The sequence below is a fragment of the Pongo pygmaeus genome, chromosome 14, assembly GCF_028885625.2.
Source record: "Pongo pygmaeus isolate AG05252 chromosome 14, NHGRI_mPonPyg2-v2.0_pri, whole genome shotgun sequence".
In the NCBI taxonomy this organism is placed as follows: Eukaryota; Metazoa; Chordata; class Mammalia; order Primates; family Hominidae; genus Pongo; species Pongo pygmaeus.
In genome coordinates, this window is record NC_072387.2 from 35244889 (window position 1) to 35271740 (window position 26852).

The following is a 26852-nucleotide window of genomic DNA, read 5'->3' on the forward strand; positions in this document are numbered from 1 at the left end:
AATTATCAATATTATTTTCTGTAATTTTTTTTTTTTTTTTTTTGAGATGGAGTCTTGCTCTGTCCCCCAGGCTGGAGTGCAGTGGCACAATCTCGGCTCACTGCAAGCTCCACCTCCCAGGTTCATGTCATTCTCCTACCTCAGCCTCCTGAGTAGCTGGGACAACAGGCCCCCGCCACCACACCCGGCTAATTTTTTGTATTTTTAGTAGAGACAGGGTTTCACCATGGTAGCCAGGATGGTCTCGATCTCCTGACCTCGTGATCTGCCCGCCTCGGCCTCCCAAAGTGCTGGGATTACAGGCGTGAGCCACTGCGCCCTGCCTGTAATTTTTTTAGAAGACAGATCTGTCTGTGAATTCAGGCCATGATGTATAAACCTATTAGTTTGTGATTCTTAGAATTCTAAACAGACTTAGAAGTCCTAACCATATATCGAAGCATTCAATAATTACGACAAATTTTAAAGGGGACAATAAGGCAGTCTTCTCCTTTATTATACCAGGCATACAATCAATATAGAAACTTAAACATTATTCAAAATCACAACATAGTAGTCACTTAATTAATATGTATTTTAAATCTGAAATGGCAAGTCATCCTAACTTCATATTATCATATATTACTATAAAATAAAGTCAATCATTATTTTAAAAATGGATTAAGCATTTTTTTAAAAAAGCCTAAGGAGTCTCCATGATATTTTTATTGGCACTAAGTATCTCTATTCCTCATCTGCTCTTTTAAACTTGTTGTTTCAATCCTATTTTAAATCCTGGGGGAGTCTAAGACTATTTCTGCATGGCCAAGTCAACCAAGGAATCCACCCCTCCTGAACCTGGCTCCTTACTGTAGGCTCCAGGCAAGGAGGGGCTGTACCTCCACCCTGTTTCCCTGCCCCAGGTACCTTTAAAAACAAACTTCACTGATAGAAAGAAAGAAAGAGTTAAAGGAATAAAAGAAAACAAAACCCTAGATAGTCATAACTTGGATGACTAGTTTTGACTAATTCAGGATTCTGATAAAGTAATGGAACTGTCCTAGTTACAAGGATAACTGTTTCTACTGGAAAAATATCAATTCCTTGGTAGCTAGAAATTTTAATTATGTGGAGTAAAAGATTACCTGCTACCTCAGAACTGTTGAAAATAAGACAGTTTTCCATGAGGTCTTTGGTCCTGTTGCAAAGTTAGTATTATTGGGTAAACGTATGCATAAATACATACATACACATATGTACATTGAGATGTGTGCACATTTAAAAATAATTAGCTCCACAGGAAAAAAGAAACCTTGTAGAAAACCACATAAATATCCAACATTTTTCACAACTTAAAACAGTAAGGGCATGTTATTAGTTGAACTGAAAAATCTCTTAGCTGAAACTATATGTTTTAAAAACATGGGCCAAAAGCAACCACGTAACTAGTGTAATTTTAAACAGGAAATTTTTTTTTTTTTTTGAGATGGAGTCTTGCTCTGTCACCCAGGCTGGAGTGCAGTGGTGCGATCTTGGTTCACTGCTACCTCTGCCTCCCGTCTTCAAGCGGTTCTCCTGCCTCAGCCTCCTGAGTAGCTGGGATTACAGGCACCCACCACTATGCCCGGCTAAATTTTATTTTTAGTACAGACAGGGTTTTGTCATATTGATCAGGCTGGTTTCGAACTCCTGACCTCAGGTGATCCACCTGCCTTGGCCCCCCAAAGTGCTGGGATTACAGGTGTGAGCCACTGCGCCAGGCCAAGTTTTATGTCTTAAATGTAGAGCCAAAACTCTGTGACAGGAACATGTTACAAATCAGTTTCCTCAGCCCTGGTATCCACTGAGGGATGAAAGCTTGCAAGGTACAGGGAAGGAACAAGACTTAGACTTTGGAAAACCTGGCTTCAAATTCTGGCTCTGTCCTTGTGCTTTGTGGCCTCGGGCACATTTTTTATCCTCTCCTCTCTTAGTCTTAGTTTTCTCACCTATAAAAGTAGTAGTTTTGTGATTATGGTAAAAGACGCAGCATGGGGCCTGGCACACATGTGGTCACAACAAGTACATATTATTCTCATTATAATTCTGACTATTGGAGATATGCAAATGGAGCCACTATTTTTATAAAATCATCATTTATTCCTTTAAAACCTCATTATGGATATTTCCTAGCCCCTCTCAAAACCAACTTACCTTTGTCAAGTCTCCTATGGTGATGCTATTCAATTTTAATTAATTAAAAACAGACTCATCATGTTCAACCTACTAACTCCAGCAAATGTTCAAAAGAAATGTTTTAAAGGCATCAGTTTTATTAGATTGATCATACAGTGATATGTATTGAAAATTTTTTCCTACTTCTTAAGTATTTCAGTCCCTCTCCTGCTTCCATAAGTAACCTCAGGGAGGAGACACAGATTCAAGTAGAGGATTTATTCACACGTGTGCTACATTAGAAGAGGCTCTGGAGAGAAGGCATCAGCATGCAGGCTCCCAGAATGGTCTTGAGACCACCCTGGGCATCACATCCGGCACAAAACAATGAGGTTAATTTATTACAAATGATTCCCCAATGACCCTGAAATACTGCTTTTGCTGCCATCTGAATGGGCTAAGTTGATGTGCTGCCAAGAATTTTTTCCACTGATTATATAGACATAACTATAAATCCATTGCAAATGGAGGGAAGGTACCTCTGTCTACATTTGTCTGCATGAACTGAAAAGAAACCTGAGACACATTGCTTTTACAGTGTGTTTAAAGTGAATTCTTCTTTGCAATTTCCTGACTACATTCTTGCTCTCTGAAAACAGGCAATGTGATTTTTATTATGTATAAATTGGTTTTTGGTGAAAAGGAGTTAAAAGATTTCAGACTTAACTTTTCATCAACAGCCAACGGTCATTCTGTTTATGACCTTACAGAATACAGCTGGTATATATCACAGTCATAGATGGACGCTGTGCACTGACAAACAAACCTAATCATTAAAATAGGGGACTGCCTGTTTCAAATGCATTATGCACCACAGAGAGTATGAACCAGAAAAACTTGGCCTATAATATTTATTCTAATTATCTCAATCAAGAATAACCATTAATATATTCTCAGAGAGAGAGGAAAGGTGATTTTTTTAAATTTCATGATAATGTCACATTAGTTTTTTTCAGAATATATTAAAATAAATTTAATCTACTTTCAATTGCTATTATTAATATTTTTTCCTTTTGTTTTCTGAAAACAATCAGACAATAGCTTAAGAAACCACAATGGTGGATCTAATCACTCCTACTTCATATGAAAATCAAAACCTATTTCAGGATTCATTTTAGAAAGTACACATTGAAAAACTATATTGAAAAATGACCCGTTGGAATCTAGATTGACATGGCAACATTTGAAACAAGTGGCCTAGCTAACACAGTCAACCATGCAGAAGGAGTTGCAACATTTATAGAAATACTGAAGGAATTCTTGTGAACAGTAATTGCCGAAAGGAAAGAAAGAATGGATAAGAATGCGTTCATGGTTTCAGTGTCGGTGACATTACTGAGTTCATGTTAGCAAAATCAGGTCCCTTCCAAACACAATTATGTAAACCATTTGTATTGGATTGAAAGGGGTCATAATCTGTTACATACATGCAGCATTAAAAAATCTACCATCATGTAAAAAAAAATAGTCTGGAAAAAGTAAGTATTTTTCAATTTTCCTCAATCACTCAAATTTATTTTACAGTCCAGATAAAAACTCTGAAACTCATTTACTTCTTATAACATCATGGGTGTATCATATCCCTTCCTTTCCTACCCCCAATCAGCCCTCCAAACAAAATATAAAAGGAAACCCTTGCCCCCAAGCAAAACAAAATAATATTGAGTGAAGAGCTCAACAATTTTTTTTTAATGGTGAAAACACTGGTAACATTATTTTCACTTCAATCACTTAACTCATCTAAACGATGTCATTGTTTCACGAATGCTAAGTGCTCCTGTGGCTTGAGAGGGAATCCAATGCAAGGAATTCAAGGGAAGCATCTCAAACCTTGGCCAGGCAGTGGAAGTGCTTGGTAAATGCAGAGTCCTCCTGGGTGCAAGGGTGCTACACATCACTGGGCGAGCGCGCTCTCTGGGCGAGACTGGACGGGATGCAGCCGCAGCAAATGAGACAGAGCGCTTTCTGGATCTCTTGGTTTCTGAAAGCATATATGACAGGGTTGATGATGGAATTGTAGGTGGCGGGCAGGAGGGTGGCGTAGGTATAGATGGAGGGGTAGGTGTAATCTGCTATCAAGGAATAGAGGGTGAAAGGCATCCAGCAAGCAGCAAACGTCCCCAGGATGATAGCCAGGGTGGAGACCCCTTTCCGGGTGGTCACATAGTGCGACGTGGCCAGGAAGTGGTGCTGCAGGGCTATCTGATGGGCGTGCCTCATCACAATCTTACAGATCTGGATGTAGAGCTGAAGCATGAGCGCAAACATGAAGAGGAAGGACACCGAGAGGATGGCCGCGTTGTTCTTGGTGAGCGGTCTGACCACGCTGCAGGTGGACTCGTCTCGGAGGCAGTTCCAGCCCATGATGGGCAGCAGCCCCAGGCAGATGGAGGTCCCCCAGAGCATGACGAGCATGACATAGGTAAACGTGACCGTCCTCTCCGAATGGTACGTCAGAGCGTAGTACAGTGAGAGGTAGCGGTCAACAGTGATAGCCAGCAAGCTGCAGACAGAGGCAGAGAAAGAGGCGACAATGAGGCCGATCGTGACCAGCTTGGTGGCTTCTGACTGAAGCAGGTAGGCAAAAACAAAATTGATGATGAGTCCAATGCCGGCCAGCAGGTCTGCAAGAGCCAGGCTGCCTATCAGCAGGAACATGGGCGCTCGCAGGCTGGGGTTGTGGAAGATGATAAGGACCACAATGGCATTTTCACAGGAGATGAGGGTTCCCGAGGTACACAAGACAATGTCCCAGGGGTTGACTACGAGCTCAGGCTCTGGCTCTACGGCAGGAACCCGGGAGGAGACAGCAGCCGAGATGTTCTCCGCAGCAGCGGCATCTAAATAATCCCGAGGCAGCCCGCTTAAATTGACCTTCAGGTCTTCATTCATTTTAACCCCTGTCCTCTTCAACGAAAAGACAGGCTTTTTAATGTTTAAATACAGCAGGGTGACAATCCAAGATCATGCAAAAAACACACAGACAAACAGAAAGCCAGCCCCTGTTCAGATACCAGTACCAAATGCCACAAGCTTCGGGAATGAGGAACTGTTGGGAAATGAAACAAAAGCCAAAGTCTCTGCGGTTTAAACCCCACAACAAAAATGCCGTTTGGCATTGGGGAAAACACAGGGTAGGACTTCAAAACACCAGCGTGAGCGAGGCAGGCACACACGGACTCGCGGCGGTCTGTTTGCAACAGCGCTGGGAATGCACATTGGAAAATCACATCTTGCATGCTGAAAACGAACAACTGTTTGACATCTGGGCTGCTGCCGAGAAAACCACGCGGCAGCGGCAGGTCTCGAGCCAGGGGCCGCCATCCTCGATGGAATATTTAAATCGCCTATTTCCATCGAACTCCCACCCTCCAAACGCATTCCCCGCGCGCGTGCACATCCTCAAACGCACCCCCGACCGGAACAAAGAGGGGCTCCAGACTCCCCCCGTGCGCACGGGGCAGTCGGGAGGGCCACGAGAGGGAGGTGTGTGCAATGGAAGTACCGAGACAGACAGACAGACAGATGCCCATGCACTGCTGCCGCTCCCCTGGCGGCGGGGAAGGGAGTCGGACGCCACGGGGACAGACAGGTTGCGGGGACAGGCGGCCCGCGGGGGCCGGGGGGTCATCGAGGGGGTCACCTTGGCTCGCCCAGGCCGAGGGGGCTCCTCCGGTGCTTCCGAAGCGCGCGAGCTACTCGTGTCGCATGTCGGCGCAGGTGCCCGCTGTGGCAAGGAGGGGGCGGCCGGGCTCCGGAGCCGGCCGGGAGGGCGCGGGGCGCGCACTCCGCGGCAGGTGAGCGGCGCGGCTGCAGGTGAGCAGCAGGCTCGGCTCGCGCGCCCAGCTTTCCCCGCCGCGCCCGCCCGGCCCACACGCTCCCCGCGCGCGCGCCGCCCCCGCCCCGCGCGCGCCCGGCCGCCCGCCCGCCCGCCCGCGGGATCCCCGGGAGGCCGCGCGCGCCCCCACGGGTCAGGGCTACTCTAGGGTGCGGGCAGGCGAGGGCGGCCCAGCGGCGCGGGGCGAGGGGCGAAAGAGCCAGGAGGCTGAGAACTGCACGGTCGCCCTGCCTGCCTGCCGCGCTGCGCGCCCCACCCCAGCCGGCGGCCCCGGGCTTGCACCGGGCGGGGCAGGGGAGCGCTGCCTGGGAGCCCTGTGACCTATTTCGTTCCTGTGGTTTCCCTGGGGAGCTCCAGTCTCTACAGTCCTGGCTTTTCCACGCCTTTACCTAAACCACTACATTCAGGGCCAAAAGAATTGTTAGGATGATATTCACGATCAGCAGCAGGGATGCGGGGTGGACAGGTTAGGGAAGCAGATCTTTAAAACAACAAAATGCCCCGCACGCTTTTTTAGAATTGCCCATGGTCCTGGACCTGGTTCATTATCACTGTTCCCCAGGAACATTTGCTTAACTGGATAGATGCTGCTGCTCTGTGGATCATCATTATCATCACCAAATTGCACTTATTAAGTGCTCTTTGAGCTGTGTTTTCAAATGGAAATCATTTACTGGGTTCTTGTAGAAGCTTCCTGCAGACATTGGCCAAACCCCAATTCATTTAGATACTGAAGTGGCACTATTAATTTATTTTTTCATTTTGCCACATCAATGGATTCTAAGATGAAGAACCTGATAGCTGTCTGCTTTTATGAGCCCATGCCTCCTCTGGATATAAAAACCAGAGCACCTCATAGATCTTAAGTTCCAAGATGATCCTCCAGTTTAAAGATGGGATAAGGCAAAAGTGTGATAGTCCTGTCTTGCCCTGTCAGAGGTGAAGGTTTTCCCACTGCTTTTCTTCCACTTGCCCAGGGGCTCTTGTATGAATGGAGATGGTCTGCAGGCAAGGGACCCTACAGGGGCATCATCAGCTGACCAGCCTGCCTTCCCCTGGTGCTCACGTCTTCTCCATCCCAGCCCAACAGATTCGGAGCCTCAATCACCCTTGACTTTCTTCCTGCTTCTCCTTCCCTTCTTCCATCAATCAGTTTCTGGCTCTGCAAGGTCACTCCAGCTCTCCCTGCATGTCACTTCTCATCATCCTCAGCTCCCTGGTTGAGGCCCTCATCCCCTCTCACCTGCATTTCTGGTACCCACCTGCCTCTCTCTTTCCCAGCCTCCTCGATTTGGCACATCTATTCCATGATGTCCAAGACCTCCTGCTACCTCCAGAATAGTCTGAACTTTTTACCTCGACAGATTCTGCTCAATAGTTCTTGGGGCGGGCCTAGCTTCTGCATTTGCAAGCCTCTTCCCCAGTGATGCTGCTGCTGCTGCTGGTTCACAGATCACACTTTGAGAAGCAAGGTTCTATGGAATTTTCAGAGTGGCTTGTTCATGGTGGGGAAGCGTTAGACACGTGTGTGTCCCAAGAACTGGGCTAAGAGCTGGGCATAGAAATTCAGTAAGACACAGTCTCTGCACGCAAGTGTGCACAGTCTGGTAGTGACACACACACAAATCAACAATAATGCCAGGCAGCAAATGCTGTCATGAAGGGATGTAATCTTCTTCTCAATTCTGCATGATGCATCAAAGAATTTTAGAATGAAGCCATGAAAAATGAACAGTCACTTAACAAACATGTAGTAGTTTTGGCATAATATAGCTCAACCTACGTGGCAAAATTTTAGGCACCTCACATTGGCATTGCAGTTTAGGGAAAGCGAATGCATAGGGCTAGCCAGACACTATTCTAGCCAATAACACTGACATGGCCCTGACCTCACGGAGCTTAAAGGGGTGGGACTTTTTAATTCAGTCGTTAATGTGTTTGAGAATTTTTTTAAAAAAAGAGCTCAATGTTGGAGGAGAGAAAAAAGTATTGAGGTGAATGGCAGAGTTATAAGGATTTTTGTAAAAAAAAATTTGTAAAACCTGGGAGGAGTCAAAGGAGGAAACTGAGGCAAGTTACACCTGGGGCTTGGATACCGTCACTGGGGAGAGCCCAGGAGTTAGCTGCTAACAGTGATGTGGACACTCAGCTCCCCTGATGGTAAGAGCAACTGTGTGTTCACAGTTCTGTCCCCACTCCCCCTTGGAATGATTACTTGTAACTTCCCTGTACTCCGGATTCTATGTTCATTGGTTTATTTGTTAGGACTTTTGTTGCCAAGGAGCAGAAATCCAATTCAAACTAGTTTAAGAAAAAAAGGCGTTTTGTTGTCTGGCATGACTAGGAAAGATCTGGAGTGGTTCACATAAAAGAAGGAGAAGCTACAGGAAGCAGGTGGCTGGCAGTCAGCCCTGCCCTGATTTATTTCTGCTTGTCTTTGCTTCTCTGTGTCTGTGTGCCTCAAACTTCTCTACCCCAGACAAGTTTCTTCCAGGCAGTCATGGAAAGTGGCCTCAGGCAGCCCTGGGCTTGCATTCTAAGACTGTATTCTTAACTTGTGAGTGGAATTCCCATGGAGAACTCTGGCCCAGCCTGGGCTGTACGCCCTGCTCACAACCAACAATGGCAGCTAAAGGGAAAGAGTGGATCAGTTGGCCAGGCCTGGATCTCATGTGGCGTCCTGTGATGGACATCCCTCTGAACTTCACCAAATGGGCATTTCCGAGAGGAAAAGTGAGTTGGGGCACCAGGCACACCAACTCCAGGTCTGGAGGTCAGGATTCACCACAGCTTGGAACTGGGTGGGCCAATGGGGACGTTTTGCACAGCCTCAGTAACAAGGGCCGTAAAGTAGCTGTCTGCAAAGCTGTCTTCTCGATGTATTCACCGCCCGTGACAGGACACTGCCGCAGATGCCCTCAGAGGTGTGACATTTATTGCCTTTTCATCACTTACCTTTTTTGTCACTTTTTTTAATAACTTCAGCAAGAAGTTGTAAACCTTCAAGCATGATCTGGCATTTTCACAACCTATGGTAACGATGACTGTTTTATGTGAGAAAGGCTCGGGGCCTGTCTTAATCATGCATGGCATCTTTGCCAACTTAAACCCTGAGGACACATTTATTAGTCCCTTCTTGTAACTGTTTTTGTAAATCATGAGACTGTCACAGATTACTTGCTGGAGCAAGTCATAAACTGAGCCAGTACTGCACAGCACGTGGTGTCTGTATTGAAATTTTACTAGTCGGCTTCTTTCTTGCTTATGTTAATGATTATTACCCAATTTCCATAGATCTGATTAATTGGTGCAGTAATCTGAACCATAGATTGACCATGCTTTAGTCTGTCCAGCCAAGGGTCTATAACACACCTAAGAATACAATATAATCCCAAATTAAAGTTTGATTTTATTGATCTCTTCATCTGACAGTAAATTTTATAACTGTATAACCTACATATAGACAAGTGCATATTTCACAAGTATACAGTACCATGAAGATATATCAAATAGATACATCTATGTACCCGCTATCCATCTTGAGAAATAGAACATTACCAGTACCCCAAAGCCTTCCTCTTGCCCACTCCCAATAATTATCCTCTGAAAAGAAACCACTATTCTGAATTCTAATATAACAGATTAGGTTTGTCTGTTTTTGAACTCTATATGAATGGAATCACACAGTATGTACACTTTCATGTCTGGCTTCTTTCACTCAACATTATGTTAATGAGACATATTCATTTGTTGCAAGGAGCAGTAGTTTAATCTTTTTCATTGCTGTATGGAATTCTATCGTAGGACTATTGTCTTAGTTCATTCAGGCTGCTATAACAAAATACATCAGACTGGGTGATTTGTAAGCCAAAGAAATTTACTGCTCACAGTTCTGGAGACTGGGAAGTTCAAGATTATGGTGCCAGCAGATTCAGTGTCTGGTGAGGGCCCATTCCTTACAGATGGCACCTTCTTCCTGTGTCCCTGCTGGTAGAAGGAGCAAACAAGCTCCCACGGGCACTCATCCTATTCAAGAGGGCAGAGCTCTCAAGACCTAATCGCTTCCCCAAACCCCAGTTCTCAATGCTACTACACTGGAGATTAAGTTTCAACATAGAAATTTTGGGGGTATGGCAACAATACACAGAGGATGAAAGAGAATATGGAAATCTACTGTTTTAACATTCTTATACTGTATTTGTAGGGCTATAATATTTTTTGAAGGTAGACTGCGATAAAATAAAGATGTGCATTGTGAAAAAAAAAAAAAAGAAATTTTGGGGGTAAACATTCAGACCACAACAAATATGCTGCCATTTTTTCATCTATTTCTTATCGATCCACATTGGGTTGTTTTCCGGTTTTGGCTATTGTGAATAAAACCATGACAAACATTCTTGTACATGCCATGTGATGCACGCTGGCTCAAAAGCACATTTTAATAATTAGTTCTTCACTAAAATAATACTATGTTGCTATTTAAGGAGAGGGAGGAGATTATGAAAAATCACAACACATCCCTCCTTTCCCCTTTTAAAATTCACTCTAAACTTCCATTTTAATGGAGGACGAGGGTAGTTCATGGAAATATCAAAGAAAGAAAGAAGGGAGGGACATACGACAGAAAGATAATATTTAGTCTGCGCTTCTGTGTGTGAAAAGAGAGCTCCGTTGTCAACACTAACATTGCTTCGTTTCTACATATATTCTGGTGTTTTTTTTAAGAAATATCTTTTTTCTGACTATAAACTAATAATACTTATTGCAGAAATTTTGGAGCTTAGAAGTAAAATTAAAGTGTAATATGACATGTACTCTTACAGAGAAAGCTGCTGTAAACTTTTTGTTAATATATATTTTAATAAATTTAGTTGGGATTTTGTTTGAGAGGAGGAGGCAGAGTAATGAGGTGTTACTTTCTGAAATGTTTTATTCACACAAGTGCATGGAGCAATAGTTTTTCTTTTTCTTTGGATTTTGAGCTACCCATCAGTCTGCTGTCTGTGCTTTATGGTGTGGACAGCAGACAGGGACCATTCTGCTCCCTCTCAGATGTTCATCCACCCCTCTCTCTTCTCCTAGCATCTTCCCCCTGCCCCCAACCCTTAACCCGACTCCTCCAACTCTCTCAGTCCTTCTGGCGGGCTGGATGATGACCCCCCAAAATATCTAGGACCTAAATCCAGGAACCTGGGACTGTTACTTTTGTTTAAATGGGCTTTGCAGAAGTGATTAGACATCTTGAGGTGAGAGGACATTCTGGATCATCCGGGTGGGCCCTGAGTATAATCACGAAGGTCTTTCCAAGCGGGAGGCAGGGGGATTAGGGTCAGTAGTAAGATACGTGAGGGCAGAAGCAGAGGGAGAAAGACAGAGATGTGAAGATGCTGCTCTGCCTGCTGTGAAGACAGAGCAGGGGCCGGGAGACACAGGGTGTTGGCAGCCTCTGGAAACTGGGAAGATCAAGGGGATTCCTCCCTGGACTTCAAGAAGGAATGCTGGTCTGTGGGCCCACCTTAGACTTCTGACCCCCAGAACAAATGCGTGGGTTTTTAAAACTGATACATTCTTATTAACTAAAATCCATAGTTTGCATAAGAGTTCACCCCTGGTGTTGTCTATTCTATGGGTTTTGACAAATCTGCAGTGACATGTATCCATCATCATAGTGACATACAGAATAGTTTCCCTGCCCTAAAATCCTCTGTGCTTTCCTACTCATCCCTCTCTCTCCTTAATCCCCGACTAAACTTTTTACCGTCTCCACAGGTTTGCCCTTTCCAGAATGTCATAAAGTTGGAATGATACTGTACGTAGTCTTTTCAGATTGGCTTCCTGAACATAGCAATATGCATTTAAGGGTCTTCCATGTCTTTTCGCGGCTCTATAGCTCATGTATTTTTATTGCTGGGTAATATTCTAATGTCTGGATTTCTTTATCCATTCACTTACTGAAGGACATCTTGGTTGTTTCCAAGTTTGGCCAATTATGAATAAAGTGCTATCCACATCTGTGTGCAGGTTTTTGTGTGGATATAAGTTTTCAACTCATTTGGGTAAATACAAAAGTCCATTGTTGCTGGATAATTTGTGTTGTTTTAAGCCATACAGTTTGAGGTAATGTGTGAGGGCAGCAATGGGAAAGGAATGTAGGCCTTCGTCATGAGCCCAGGAGACCTGGGCTGCCCACAGGTCCTTGCAAACTTTAACCGCCTCACTCATGCCCCGCGGGGCCAGGCCTCTAGCTGCCAACAACAGGATATCCAGTATTTATTAATACTCACTGTGTGCCAGGCACTGTGCTAGGAGCCTTCCAAGTACATTCTAACTTAATCCTCCCAACAACCCCACAAGGTAGAGCACCTCTATTACGTTATGTATGGCTGAGGGAGGTGACACACGGTGAGGTTCTATACCTGCCCTCAAAGCCAGGCAGCCAGGTGCCAGGATCTGCTTCCTGAGCCACTGCACTACACCACCTAGAGAGCAAGTGCCACTTACAGTAAGCTTTAAAATGGGCTTATGGAAATCCTACATCCATCCAATGTCTCTTCTCAGGTAAGAGGTTGAAGACCCAGGTTTGCACTCTTTTAGAAAGACAGGAGCTTGTCCTACACAAGTCTACCCTAGGACTCCATTATCATTTCAATTTTGAAACCTGTTTATAATCTGATAGGACCTCAGTAAAACCTCAGGAATCTGTTTCTGGAGTTCTTTCCTGTTGATGTCATTGCAAATATTCTCAAAGGCCTTTTGCTGGCTGCTCTAGGCCTGGGCCCTACATCCAAAGGAAAGGGTGACTGATCCCTGGCTGATTCCTTGCACCAACTTTGACTGACAGCTGTCATGGCAGATTCGTCGAGGTCATGGGCAAAGGATGACAGCTGAAAACCGGCTGGACCATTCAGAGATGCTTGGGTAAGGCTGGACACAGGCATTTGCAACAGCATGAGGAGAAGCTGTTGACTGTGCCTCTTGGTGGAATCCTGAGACCCTCTCTTAGCCTGAATATCAGACGCATCAGAGCACCAGAAGATGGGCACCAGTGCCCTGAAGGCCAAGGCCAGCAGGGAGGTGTTGACCAGCATTTCCAAAGGTTCAATGAGAAGAGAGGCTGAACTCACAGACTGGTTTCTGGGCATCTGGAGATAACTGTTTGGGGACTTCTTGAAAGCACTGGAAGACAGTTTAAAGGCATCTAATTTTTAACAATCAAGCCAGTGGAGTTTCTTTATCCTTTTGTCTCCTGAATGATACCTTGGTTGTTTCCAAGTTTGGACAATTGTGAATAATTGGCCAATACAGTAAAAGAAAACTTAGAAGCAAAGTAGCAAGGGCATCAGCAAAATACTTTGCTTCCCTGCTTCTAGCTACCCTGGGACTATTCTTCTATTTTCTCTTTTCAAGAAGACACATCAGCAGGAGGGCAACAGAATTTAAAAATCTTATCTGAAGAAAAGGCTGGAGCTTTGCTCACAGTACACATTTCTTCCAACAATAGCAGCCTGGGCCACTATTGTTTGGGAGTAAAAAGGGAGTGTTCACCTAGAGTTTCAATCAGGTTGTAAAAAGAAGAGATTGTTCTTGCCTGGCCTTGTAATAAAGACTATTAACCCTGATTTGGGCAGTGTCACTCAGATCAGTAGTGCACTGCCAGCTCAGGGTTGGAATGCACTGTGGCCAGGGATGCTAGGAAGTTATCTTCTGAGGCCTTGACACCCTCGCTGTGTCTGGGCAAGAACTAGAGGAGAGGAGCCAGTGATCAGGTATGGTATTGATTTTGTGAATCACTAATGACTTAGGAGCACTGTTTGTGCAACCAAAATGCTTTATACTTGAGTTGAAGAGTTAAACGTCTGCAGGCCAGCTTGACAACACATGCTTTCTCTGTAAAGGAGCAATCCTGGGGGATCTATCACTTAATGCACTGTGAATCATGTGTTTGCAATCTCTCTCTTTTCTTGTGACCTACATTTAATTGTACCTGATGCACTATGCTGTGTGGTTTGAAGGAAATGTGTACTGTGAGCAAAGCCACAGCCTTTTCTTCTGATGGGATTTTTAGATTCTATTGCCCTCCTGCCGGATGTGCCTTCTTGAAAAGAGAAAATGGAAGGATAGTCCGAGGGTGGCTAGAAGCAGGGAAGTGGAGTATTTTGCTGATGTGCTACTTTGCTTCTAAATTTTCTTTTACTATATTAGGAGACTTAGGCGGCCAATTATAATCAATAAATTTTAACCAAACATGATAGTTCAGCATGTCCACATTCTGTAGCTCTTGAAATACTGGCTTGAAATGTTGCTGAATGAAATGGGAGAGGAAGGAATGGCAAGGTCCCAGGGTATGGGTGCAAGGCCCTGCCCTGGCTTGTGAAGGACGCACCTCCTCTTCACTTCTACTCAACTCCTTTAGCCACACACAGAGGTTGAGGACACTACATTTACGCCCAAAGTTCTGCAGGGTATGTACCCAGAGTGTGATAATGTGTGATGAGAAGAACTCTACCGTGGTCCTGCTCACAGTGAAGAATTGTTAGTTCTCTGTTTTGTCTCCAGATGTTGCCTACCCAGGCCAGGGTCATATGCGGCTAAGTGATTAGCACATATTTTGGTTGGTAATAAAGATGACCCATCTATCCTAACTTTTCATCATTCTACATTTGATTCTACATGCTACACTTGAGGCTTGCACATAACTGAGTTTACAATGATCATGTAAGACCAGTGGTACCTTGATGTTTGGATTTCATGCACTGGTAAATTTCACCAACAGCAGCAAGTACAAAAAGGAGAGACCAACATGGAGTTGCCAAACTTATATTTTGCTGAACACACTCACTTAAGTGAGCACACTTCTAGCTACTTTCATTATCATTTCATAGTAAAGACCTTTTTAGCACACACACACACACAGACATATCTCACACAAAAGGAGAGTGCTTACGTTAAATACAACTGGTTTTGTGAAAACTCACTGTATTGTTCTGATTATTCTCGTTACCCCCAAATGGGTGGAAACTGCCATGGCTCAGATTAGTCTGGGGAACGGCTCTTGAGAACCACTGATGGCTGTGATGATGCACCTTTTGTATCCACTCAAAGGGATCATAGAAAAGAGTTAATACTTTTTGTCAAATCAGTAGGGAAAATGCACAGGCAAAATTGCAGATTATAAGCAGTTTTTTTCTTATGAACTCAAGAGCATTCCTCACCTCTCTGAATTGATAGCCAATGTTTATGGAGCACCTAATGTGTGCTGAGCCCTGTGCAACCTACTGAACCCTTTATGGGAATTAGAAAATACTCATGGGGCCAAAAGCATGTTGGGATGTTGTTGCTGGGGGAAATGGCTGGCCAACTGCCTCCCAAGAAGCCTCAGGAGGCGACATTCATTTCTCTTGGTTTAGGCCCTCACCTTCAACATTACACACTCAAAGACGTCATTTATGTCAGCACATTATGAGTGGCTTATGTTTGAAGGGAAGATTCACATTAACCCAATTATTATATAATAAATATTTACTGTCTTGGGAGCCAGATATGAACAGACCTATGTGGCCTTGAGCAAGTAAACAACTCGCTTCAGTTCTCTCATTTGTAAAATGAGAATATTAACAGCATTTACTGCCTAGGGCTAGTACTGCATTATATGGGCTAAGGCACACAGTATACTCATCCCAGCCTGGCACAAAGCTAAGGCTCAGTAAACAATTGTGATGACTGTTGTTGTCACGATCTCTAGTGCATTATCTCCTGTCTCCCTGTGCAAGTGAAGACCCACGTGAATCCCTTTCTTTCTGTTGTACTGGCCAAGTACTTGGCATTCTCCTTGGAGTCACTGCTCACAAAACATCCAAGCTGTCAGGAAATCCTGTCAACTCTCCCCTCAAAATACATCCAGAATCCAAATTCTCCAAAACGTGGGAGCAACTGAGATGTCCTTCAGTAGGTGACTGGATAAACAAACTGTGGTCCAGTCAGACAGTGGAATATTATTCAACATTAAAAAGAAATAAACTGTCAAGCCATGAAAAGACACGGAAGAAACTTAAATGCACATTGCTGAGTAAAATAAACCAATCTGAACAGGCTACATCCTGTACAATTCCAACCCTATGAACATTCTGGAAAAGGCAGTGGAGACAGTTACTCTAAGGTAAAGATCAGTGGTTGCCTGGGGTTAGGGTGGAGGGAGGGAAGAATAGGTGGAGCACGAAGGATTTCAGGGCAGTGAAACTATTCTGTGTGGTATTACAATGGTAAGTCCATGTGATTATACATTAGTACAAACCCACAGAATGTACAAAACCAAGACTAAACCCTAATGTCAACTATGGACTTTGGGTGATGACGATGTGTCAATGTAAATTCATCAATTGTAAAAAACACACCACCCTATGAAGGATGTGGATAATGGGGGAGGCTATGTGTGTGGGGTGGGGGTGGGGGGTGTGGGGGGGGCGGTTATATGAGAACTCTCTGTACTTTCTGCTTGATTTTTCTATGAACCTAAAACTGCTCTAAAAAATAAAGTCAATTTTAAGAATAACTAGTAGAGGAACACTGTAGAAAATAAATTCAAATAATGAATCAACCATAAAGTGATCAAATAAAAATATTTAAAACGAAAAAAATAGCTCCAGAATCCCACCTCATCCACTGCGACCACCTTGGTCCAAATGAGTGTCACTGCTCACCTGGATAACCCCAAGAGCTCCCCTCCCCTGCTGGCTTCCTCCAGCTGCTTAATGCTTCTCAGTCAGATAATGTTTTTCCTTGGCCAAAACTCCCCAATGAGATCTCGTCTCCCTGAAAGTGAAGCTGAAGTCGCCTGCCATTGCTGGCCACCTGGGCCTCCTGCTCCTCCACCTCTACCCCTCCTGTCCCTTTTCCTCTCAGCACCCTGGTTGTCGCTCCATCCGGAAGGCTCTTCCCCTGCGTGTCTCACGACTGGCTCCTGCCTCCCCCGGGTCTTTCCTCAAACATCCCACTTTCAGTGGGTCCTGCCTCAGCCACCTTGTCTAGCTTGCATACCCCAACACACATGAGTCCTCTTTCTAGCTTTATTTTTCTCTTTAGCACTTACCACCATTGATGCACACACTATTTTCTTTCTCTAGTTATCTCCTCTCCACTTTTCCACCGGGACACAAACTTGACAAAGGCTGGGATGTTTGTCTATTTGGTGTGTGACTGTAACTCCAGGGCCCTAGAACACTGCCTGGCAGATAGAAGGGCCTTATTTTTGATGAATGGGTCAATGAAATTGGAAAAGGGAGCTAGGAGAATCGACTGTTGAGAGGTTGGCCTAAGCCAGCAGCGGCACGAGCCTGGTGGCAGGGCGGGCCCTTCCTGGGGCCTGGGATGCTAAGCATCTGGTGGCCCCTAGAGCCTCTCCCTGGACCAGCTGGGTGGGCCTCTGTTGGGGCATCCGCCATGCCTGGGAAAGTCATGTCAGAGTTGGACGTGCTGATCTACAGGGTCGGGTTTGAGGCAAGTCCTGCTTGCGTCTTTTGTCTTTTTTAAGTGACTTGCCTTAGTGCCAGCAAAGGCACAGATCATGTTAAGAGCTAAATCGTGTCCCCCCGAAATTTATATGCTGAAATTCTAACCCCCAGTACCTCAGAATGGGACTGTACTTGGAGACAGGCTCTTTAAAGAGATGATTAAGTTAAAATGAGGCCATCAGGACTGGGCCTTAATCCAGTACTACTGATGTCCTTGTAAGAGGAGATCAGGTCACAAACACACACAGGGAAGATGAGGTGAGCACGCAGGGAGAGAGAAGACAGTCACCCACAAGTCAAAGAGAGTAAAGAGAGTGGTCTCAGAGGGAACCAACCCTGCTGACATCTTCATCCTGGACTTCCAGGCTTCAGAACTGTGAGGTGATAACCCTCTGTTGTTTTAGGGCCCCCAGGCAGGGATATTCTGTTGTGAGTGGGTGGATACAGTTGTGGCACGATGTCAAGTTCTTTTGGAAGGGCCTCAGATGGATCCCCAAATTGTGTTTCAAGGGGCTCTGCTGCTCCACAGTTTGACAGCACATGTGGGGAAAGTGTACCTGCTTGGCACTCATGCCTAGCATGTCCCTTCCCTCCCAGGGCATCGCGGCAGATTCCTAGCAGTCAGCCTCCTTTGCCCGAGGACTTTCCAGCCTAGAGCCTGCTTTGCTACCTGCACTGCAGGTTGGAAGTGCCAGGAAAGTCATACCCCTGGGAGCAGTGGAATTGGTGTATAAACACCCCAGCTTCCTCTCTCCTTTCTGTGTCTCAGTGACAGGGACTAACAAGTAGCCACCATCTTTTCAGAGTGAAGAAGCCACTGCAGGCTGGAGGACATGTCAATTGCTGTGGTTGTGCTGCCCACGCGGTTACAGCCAAGCATCCTAACACATTACATTTATAGCCTATTATTGTTTGAAGGTTTCAAACTCAAGGCCTCCAGTTTATTTCCTGGTAGTTTAACCAAGTCCCTGGTGGGTGCTTTACTCTGACTCCTGGCAGGCTTCAGTCCCAGTTACCCACAGAGGGAATGTACTAGGCAGCTCAGGCCGCCATAACAAAACACCACAAACTGGGTGGCTTAAAGAACGGAAATTTATTTTCTCACAGCTCTGGAGGCTGGAAGTCCAGTGCTGAGGTCCTGGCAGGGTTCAGTTTATGGCGAGGACTCTTTTCCTGGCTTGCAGGTGGCTGTCTTCTCCCCAAATCCTCACATGGCCTTACATCAGTGTCTGAGTGCAGAGAGAGTGAGCTCTCTGTGACTTGTCTCGTAAGAACACTAATCCTATGGGACCAGGACCATACTCATATGACCTCATTTAATTACTGCCATAAAGGGCCTACCTCCAAATACAGCCATACTGAGGATTAGGGCTTCAACATGAATTTCAAGGGGATATAAATGTCTAGTCCGTAACAGGTAACTTGCTTTACAAACCCTTGCTAATTGCTGCTTTCTCTTTCCTCTCTCACTTCTCCACTCTCTACAAATGTTTCCTGGGATGACCTCCAAAGTAAATTACTTCCATTGGATCTTTGTTGCTCAGGGTCTGCTTCTCTGGGAACCCAAATGAAGACAAGCTGAATACTGCATGTCCTCCTAGAAAAATGATAGCACATTCTAGCATACTATAGGTTCCAAGAAGTCCTCCAGAAAGTTTTTTGTTTTTTTGTTTTTTTGAGATGGAGTCTCACTCTGTTGCCCAGGCTGGAGTGCAATGGCATGATCTCGGCTCACAGCAACCTCTGCCTCCCGGGTTCAAGCGATTCTCTTGCCTCAGCCTTCTGAGTAGCTGGGACTACAGACACGTGCCACCATGCCCAGCTAATTTTTGTATTTTTAGTAGAGACGCATGCATATCATTGATTTGTCTTACAATTATTTCTGGGTGAGGCTGGTGAACCTGGAGGCTGCTGAATTCTTAGGTTGGAGGAATGTGTGTAAGAACAGAGGTTCCAGGGCTGTTAGGATCTGCCCTTTGCAATCCTGGGCACCTGCATTTGTCATTTATCCAAACACACTGGGCTAGATGCTCCTGACACAAAGCCTCAAAGGATTTGATTCCTGCCCTCCTGGGGCTCTTGGAATAGTCAGAGAGAAAAAGGAATAGCAGCAGTTCCAGTAGAGTAGCACAGGCTATGACCAGTGTCATATGTGATCTGCTGCTGGCTCCTGGGACATTCATGATGGAAAAGAGAAGAGGTCATGTCCCACCGTGGGCTGAGCCTCCAGATGCTGCAGAGATGCTTAAGCTGGGCCATGGGATGCTGTTTTATTATTCTGTTTTCAGATTTGTTCGTATTTCAGTCAACCACCTCTGTGGACACTAAAAATGTCTCTTTCACTTCCCCTGAGATGAATCAGATTAAATGATGTTGAAATAATATCTTCAGTTCAACACTGAATTGCACATATTCATATTCCAACTATTTTAAAGGGTTATTTATAGGCCAATATTCTTCCTATTAAAATTAAGTGGCATGAGATTTGAATTAGCTCAATTGAATTCATATCCTTCGCTAATGTATTTATCCATTATTCAGAGGAGTCTGGTGAAAGGCCATCTTGGTTTCATTCAATAAGACACACTCAGCTCTGCGCTCCCTATTGTGGACTTCAAAAGTAGTCCAGGCCTGGAGGAAGTAAAAACTCCCTATCTCCCACCTTTAGTCTACTTAAGAATAAAAATGATGCTAGTTTCTTAGGGTTTGCTTTTTGAGACTGAATTAATCAATGCATCTGAAACCCTTGGAGCAAAGCCTGGCATAGAATAGGTGTCCATGAAGTGCACAATAGCAAGACATTATTAGTTATATCACTCCTAAAAGTCTCCATCTATTCAGGCACAAGGAAGAAATTCTAGAGAACTGGACAGGGAACCAAAAGACCCAGTTTTGGATTTAGGTCCTAGCTTTGTCTTGGTGACTTAGGCCATGACCTTCTCTCTGGGTCTCAAGTTTCTGATCTATAGAGGCAGCAATATCTTTCCAGGTTGGAAAAAGCACCATGTGTGGCCGATAGTGAATTGATGTGGTTGTGCTGCCTACTGTGATGTGAGCCAGGCTGAGCTCCTTGGTTTTCCACCCCCAGCATTTTCAAGCTTGTTTGATATAGATTAGACTCAAAGTATATAAGCAAAATGAGTTGGCAGGTTTGTATATCACTGAATATCTTAGATGTCTCAAAGACCAGGGCTCCGTATTGTCTTTTAGTGGCTCAGCCACCAGTTCCTTAGCCGCAGCCCGTTTATGGTCACCCTACACTAACATGAGGATTAATCTGAGGTGTGGGTGGTACTTAGAAGCCACCTAATGAGTGTTTTCAAACTGCTGTTGGGACCCCCATTCATGGATCATAATATCAGTGAGCAAATTTCTTAGAAAATAAAATTAAATTTAAAATGAAAGAATGCATCACAAAGGAGCAAACATTATTCATGAAACTTATGTTTCAATTCTACATAAACATACAACTATATGTATGAATGCCCTGAGTAGCAAGCAACTCAAATTTGGGGTGTAGTCAAAATCGGTCATACACACAACAATGTTTGGTCGATAATGGACTGCATATAGAAGTTAGTTCTGGCTGGTGCAGCGGCTCACAGCTGCAATCCCAGCGCTTTTGGAGGCCAAGGTGGGTGGATCACCTGAAGTCAGGAATTGGAGACCAGCCTGGCCAACATAGTGAAACCTTGTCTCTACTAAAAATACAAAAATTAGCTTGGTGTGGTGGCAGGTGCCTGTATCCCAGCTACTCCAGAGGCTGAGGCAGGAGAATCGCTTGAATTCAGGAGGCAGAGGTTACAGTGAGCCAAGATCACGCCATTGCACTCCAGCCTGGAGGACAAGAGCAAGTCTTCGTCTCAAAAAAAAAGAAGGTAGTTCCATAAGATTATAATAAAACTCACAAATTCCTACAGCCTGGCACTGTAGCCATTGTAACCAATACATGACCTTTTCTATGTTTAGATATGTTTAGATACACAAATTACCATTGTGTCACAATTGCCTGAAGTACTCAGTATAGTACCATGCTGGACAGGTTCGTAGCCTAGAAGCAATAGGCTGCCTTCTTCTTGCTCTCTCTTGTCCTTCTGCCTCCCACCATGGGATGATGCAGCAAGAAGGTCCTCACTAGATGCTGACTCCTTGATCTTGGATCTCTCAGCCACCCAAACTGTGGGAAATAAATTTCTGTTCTTTACAAATTACCCAGTCTGTGGTATCATGTTATAGTGGCATGAAATGGACTAAGACACCATTTTAGAAAAATTTATTGTGAGGGTTGAAATCAAAGGAGTTTTCCACTGAATCTTTCATCAGTTTAAAGAAATTCACTGAGTAACCTCATCTGTGAATTTTAGATGATTATAGATCTTCACAGCCTCCTGCCCTCATTTCTCACCCCATCCTACCACCATTGTGCTGGGAACACATCCAGAAAATAGAGTATATTGGGCCATTTTTTTGCATTGCTATAAAGGAATATCTGAGACTGGATAATTTTTTTATTATAATTTAAGTTCTGGGATACATGTGCAGAACATGCAGGTTTGTTACATAGGTATACATGTGCTGTGGTGGTTTGCTGCCCCCACCAACCCATCATGTACATTAGGTATTTTTCCTAATGCTATCCCTCCTCTAGCCCCCAACCCCTCGACAGACCCCAGTGTGTGATGTTCCCCTCCCTCTGTCCATGTGTCCTTATCGTTCAGCTCCCACTTATGAGCAAGAACATGTGGTGTTTGGTTTTCTGTTCTTGTGTTAGTTTCCTGAGAATGATGGTTTCCTGCTTCATCCATGTCCCTGCAAAGGACATGAACTCATCCTTTTTTATGGCTGCATAGTATTCCATGGTGTATATGTGCCACATTTTCTTTATCTGAGACTGGATAATTTATAAAGAAAGAAAGTTTATTTGGCTCATGGTTCTGCAGGCTGTATAGGAAGTGTGGTGCTGGCATCTCCTTCAGAGAGAGCCTCAGGGAGCTTCCAATCATGGGTGAAGAGGGAAGGGGAAGAGGGAAGCCAGCACATCACATGGCAAGAGTGGGAACAAGAGAGCGAGCGGGGATGTCCTACACACTTTTAAACAATCATATCTCGCGAGAACTCACTCACTCTCACGAGGACAGCACCAAGCCATTCATGAGGGATCCACCCCTGTGACTCTAACACCTCCCACCAGGCCCCATCCCCAACACTGGGGATCACATGTTAGCATGAGATGTGGGGGAGACAAACATCCAAAATATATAATAGAGAATACATTTTTGAGGACAACATTTATATAGCTTTTGTTACTCTTGCAGATATCATATAGGGGATTATAGAGTTGCCTTAAAACTGTGATTCCCAACCATGGGTCCCAGCCTCACAGATTTTGATTTTGTGGGGCTGAGGCTCAAACTGGGCCATGGGATTTTTAGACATCTCCCAGGTGACTCCATGTGTGGCCAAGGTTTAGAACCACTTCTATAAAAGGTGAGAAGGGTGTGACCATTGAATCGGACTCAGCAGAGATGCGTCTGGAAAACAACTTTGCACACTGTGATGTGTCATCCCTTGGCTTACCTGCATAGCAGATGCAGGTGCTGTTGCAGGCACCACCAAGAAGGCCAAGAAGTCAGACCATACAGACACTTGAGGTAAATTTAATCTTCATTGGATTTAGCAATTTGCCAGCAACTGTGAGCAAAGTTCCCCGGTTCATTTGACATAGTGTCTGCTTTTATTTATCAACCAGACAGTTGAGAAAATAGTCCAAATAAAACCAGTTGCACCTGTTTCTATAAATGATGCAGTGCCCTAGTTTTCTCTGAGCTGAGACTCACTTGGTTCCCCTTTTTCAAAGTCATTACTGCTACAAATTTAAAATGTGCACAGACAAAAACAAATTGCACAAGACCAAATTGAAGATTTTCTTAGCTGAGGTCATTGATTTCATTATTTTCTCTTGCTTTTTACTCTTAGTTATATGTTAATGACTTATTCTATTATTTTTGGCTTATGTTAGTACTTGAAGCACAAAGCATTTTTGCAAAACAAGAGCTATCCTTGTTAACATTAGCAGTTTTTTTTGGATTGTGGAAAAATGTACATAACATAAAATTTACCATGTTAACAGTTGTTAAAGGTGCAGCTCAGTGGCATAACTCTGCTCATATTGTTGTACAACCATCTCCACCATCCATCCCTAGAACTCTTCACCTTGCAAAACTGAAACTCTATATCCATTAAACAACTCCCCATTCCCCCTCCCACCAGTCCCTGGCAACCACCATTCTATTTAATACTTTCTGCCTCTAGGAATTTGATTAAATACTTCATGTGAGTGGAATCATGATGTATTTGTCTTTTTGTGTGTGACTGGCTTATTTTACTCAGCATAATGCCCTCAAGGTTCATCCACGTTGTAGCGAATGTCAGAATTTTCTTCCTTTTTTCCCCCCTTTTTTGTAGCAGTTTTTTTTTTTTTTTAGCTTTTATTTTCAGTTGTGGTGAAATGCGTGTAACAACATTTACCACGTTAACCATATTTAAATGAATGAATTTGACTCAGTAGAGATGCATGTGGAAAATAACTTCGTGCACCGTGATGGGTCACCACTTGGTTTGTAAATTCACATTGTATGTTAAGTACATTCACGTTGTTTTGCAACCATCATTGCCATCCATTTCGAGAACTCTTTTCATCTTACAAAACTAAAACTCTATTCATTAAACAACTCCCTCTTCCTCCGTGCCCCAGTCCCTGGCAAACACCATGCTACTTTCTATCTCTATGGATTTGACTACTCTAGGCACCTCGTATAAGCAGGATCACACAGTATTTGCTTTTTTGTGACTGGTTTACTTCACTTGGCAATATCCTCAAGGTTCATCCATGTTGTCTCATGTGTCAGAATTTCCTTCCTTTATAAAGCTGAATAATATTCCATTGCCTGTATATACCCCATTTTGCTTATCCATTCATTTGTCAGTGGCCACTTGGGTTGCTTCCACCTTTTGGCTATTGTGAATAATGCCATTATGAGCATGGATGTGCAAATAACTTTGGCAATTCTTGAGTGAATTGCATGAGACCTGGAGCATCGACCCATAGCCAAGGCCACCCGAGAGACATGAAGTCAGCCTATGTAGGATGGGTAAAATGACTTCATATCCCTGTGTGAAATGTCTCATTACATTCTGCTGGACTGTGTTGGAACATTTTATTTCCTGGCATAAACAGTCATATATAACCCTGGGCTACTTCAGAAACTCATCTGCAACTAGAAAGCATTTCTTGTGAAGTCTTGTGAGATTGGTTGCTTGGGAACCATTTGATAATCCTCATTCACTGAACCAATGAATAAAGGAAGAGGGAGCTGCTCACTGTCTGGAATGTCTTTTTTAGTGTTCCTCCATCAAACACTGGAGGCTCTATATTTTTTGTAAATCTCTCAGGTTGTGGAGTCTGCAGAGCTGCGTAAGACACAAAACTGTTTTAAGAAGCCTAAAATCCATCTAGACAACTTTTCTCTGTGCCTGCATGCTCCTGTGCAGGAAAGGGATTGCAGCTACAGGTCTGAGAGTAAAAACTAGTGTGTCAGTTATACCTGAGAGGGGGCTCATGCCTACAATTCCAGCACTTTGGGAGGCCAAGGCAGGTGGATCACTTGAGGTCAGGAGTTCGAGACCAGCCTGGCCAACATAGTGAAACCCCAACTCTACAGAAAATACAAAAGTTAGCTGGAGTGATGGTACATACCTGTGGTCTAAGCAACTCAGGAAGCTGAGGCAGGAGAATTGCTTGAGTGTGGGAGACAGAGGCTGCAGTGAGTCAAGATCGTGCTACTGCACTCCAGCCTGGGCGACAGGGTGAGACTCTGTCTCAAAAAAAGAAGAATGGTAAGATCAGGGAAGAAAGGAGATGAGGCTCCCATGTCAGACCATTACCATGAAAAAAGGAAGGAAGATATGTGCAGAAGGAAGAAAGATGTAATAACTGATTTGTAGTGTGTAAGTGAGTTAAAGAAATTGGAAATACATATCCACAATCCATTATTTACAATTTCAATGTTCAAAACCTGAGAGGTTTTTTTTTTTTCTTTCTCATTTGATGGAAAAACCTGACCCAAAATCATGTGAGGTAAATTAAGATCTTAATTCATTACACTATTCATACCCCTTGCTGCAGAAATGCTAATGAGTTTAATTGTGGGTTACTAGTCTCAGACTGGCCCCAAAGGGAGTTATATAAAATTTGAAGTTCGTATTATATTAGAAATCTGAAAATTTCTGAAACCAGGAACGTATCTGGCCTCGAAGGTTTTGGATAAGAAATTGTGGATCTGCTTAGCATGCCTAGGAGGCAGAGAAAAGAGCCTCCAAAAATGACAAGCACAGGAGGAAGCCTGGCTGCTTCCAGTAGACTGTTTTATCTGTGCGGTTCCCTCCTTGGGAAATGAAATAACATCGTGTGAATTAGATACGCTTCTGCTCTTGTTTTCTGGATGAAAGGCTTCAAATGTATGTTTTTTTCCTATGGCACTGAGTTCTGAGCAAAGTGTTGGATAAAGTGAATAATCAAGGAAACTGAGCTGGCCTGGAGTTCTGAGTGTGGCCAACACGGACAAGATGTGCCCCCCACCAGTCACAACACACACATGTGTGTGCACACACACATGCACACAGTGCTGACGACTCAAGGCCAGCAGAGTCTTTTCTCTGGGGTGGAGAGAGGAAGTGGAAGTGTGGAATTGGAGGGTGGCAGGGAGAAGCAAGACAGGGAACGTGAATCAGTCATTTGGTGGGGTACAAAGAAATGAAGACCAATTTATAAAAGGTAAATGTGGAGTAAGAGTGCATGAGTGTGTAAGTGTACGTGTGTGTGAGAGTGTGTGTGTGTTGGTTGCTTTTTATCCTCAGCCTGCAAGCACAGAGTCAGCATCCAAGTAAAACTAGGGAGCTGTCCTATATACGCTTCACACACGGGGATTTTAAGACCAGCCCTTTTGCTGTCTACATCAGTCTCCAACAACAAAACGGATGCATCTATTCTCTCAGAACCTTGGCTAAAGTCTCAAAGCTGAGTGACAAGAACTCTTTAGTCCAAAAGAAGGTTCTGGACTCATCCATGCAGAAGTTGTTAAAATATAGCTAGGTCAGCCCAATAACTTCTCCCTCAGGCTTGATGAAGAGGCTAGAGTTTTACTTTGGAGAAGTCTTTGATGGGGATTTGTGGACACAGAGTGCGGTGGCAGTTCTGCTCTATGGCAGGGCAGGGAGGGTGCATCTCCCCACTGACTTTGAGCTGGGCAGAGGAG

At 44.3% G+C, this 26852-nt stretch overlaps 1 protein-coding gene across 1 annotated transcript; it reads right to left on the bottom strand.

The window, feature by feature from the left end:
* Positions 1–460: 460 nt before the first annotated feature.
* GPR12 (G protein-coupled receptor 12) lies at positions 461–6067 on the bottom strand. Its single transcript, XM_054446993.2, has 2 exons — positions 5837–6067; positions 461–5100 (listed from the first exon to the last, which is right to left on the bottom strand). Exon 2 carries the CDS (start codon positions 5083–5085, stop codon positions 4081–4083), a length of 1005 nt encoding a protein of 334 aa, XP_054302968.1. The 5' UTR covers positions 5086–5100; positions 5837–6067; the 3' UTR covers positions 461–4080.
* Positions 6068–26852: the final 20785 nt, after the last annotated feature.

Bases quoted from the DNA above. Each gene is read 5' to 3' on its own strand.
- GPR12 (XM_054446993.2), bottom strand. From the start codon at position 5,085: ATGAATGAAGACCTGAAGGTCAATTTAAGCGGGCTGCCTCGGGATTAT.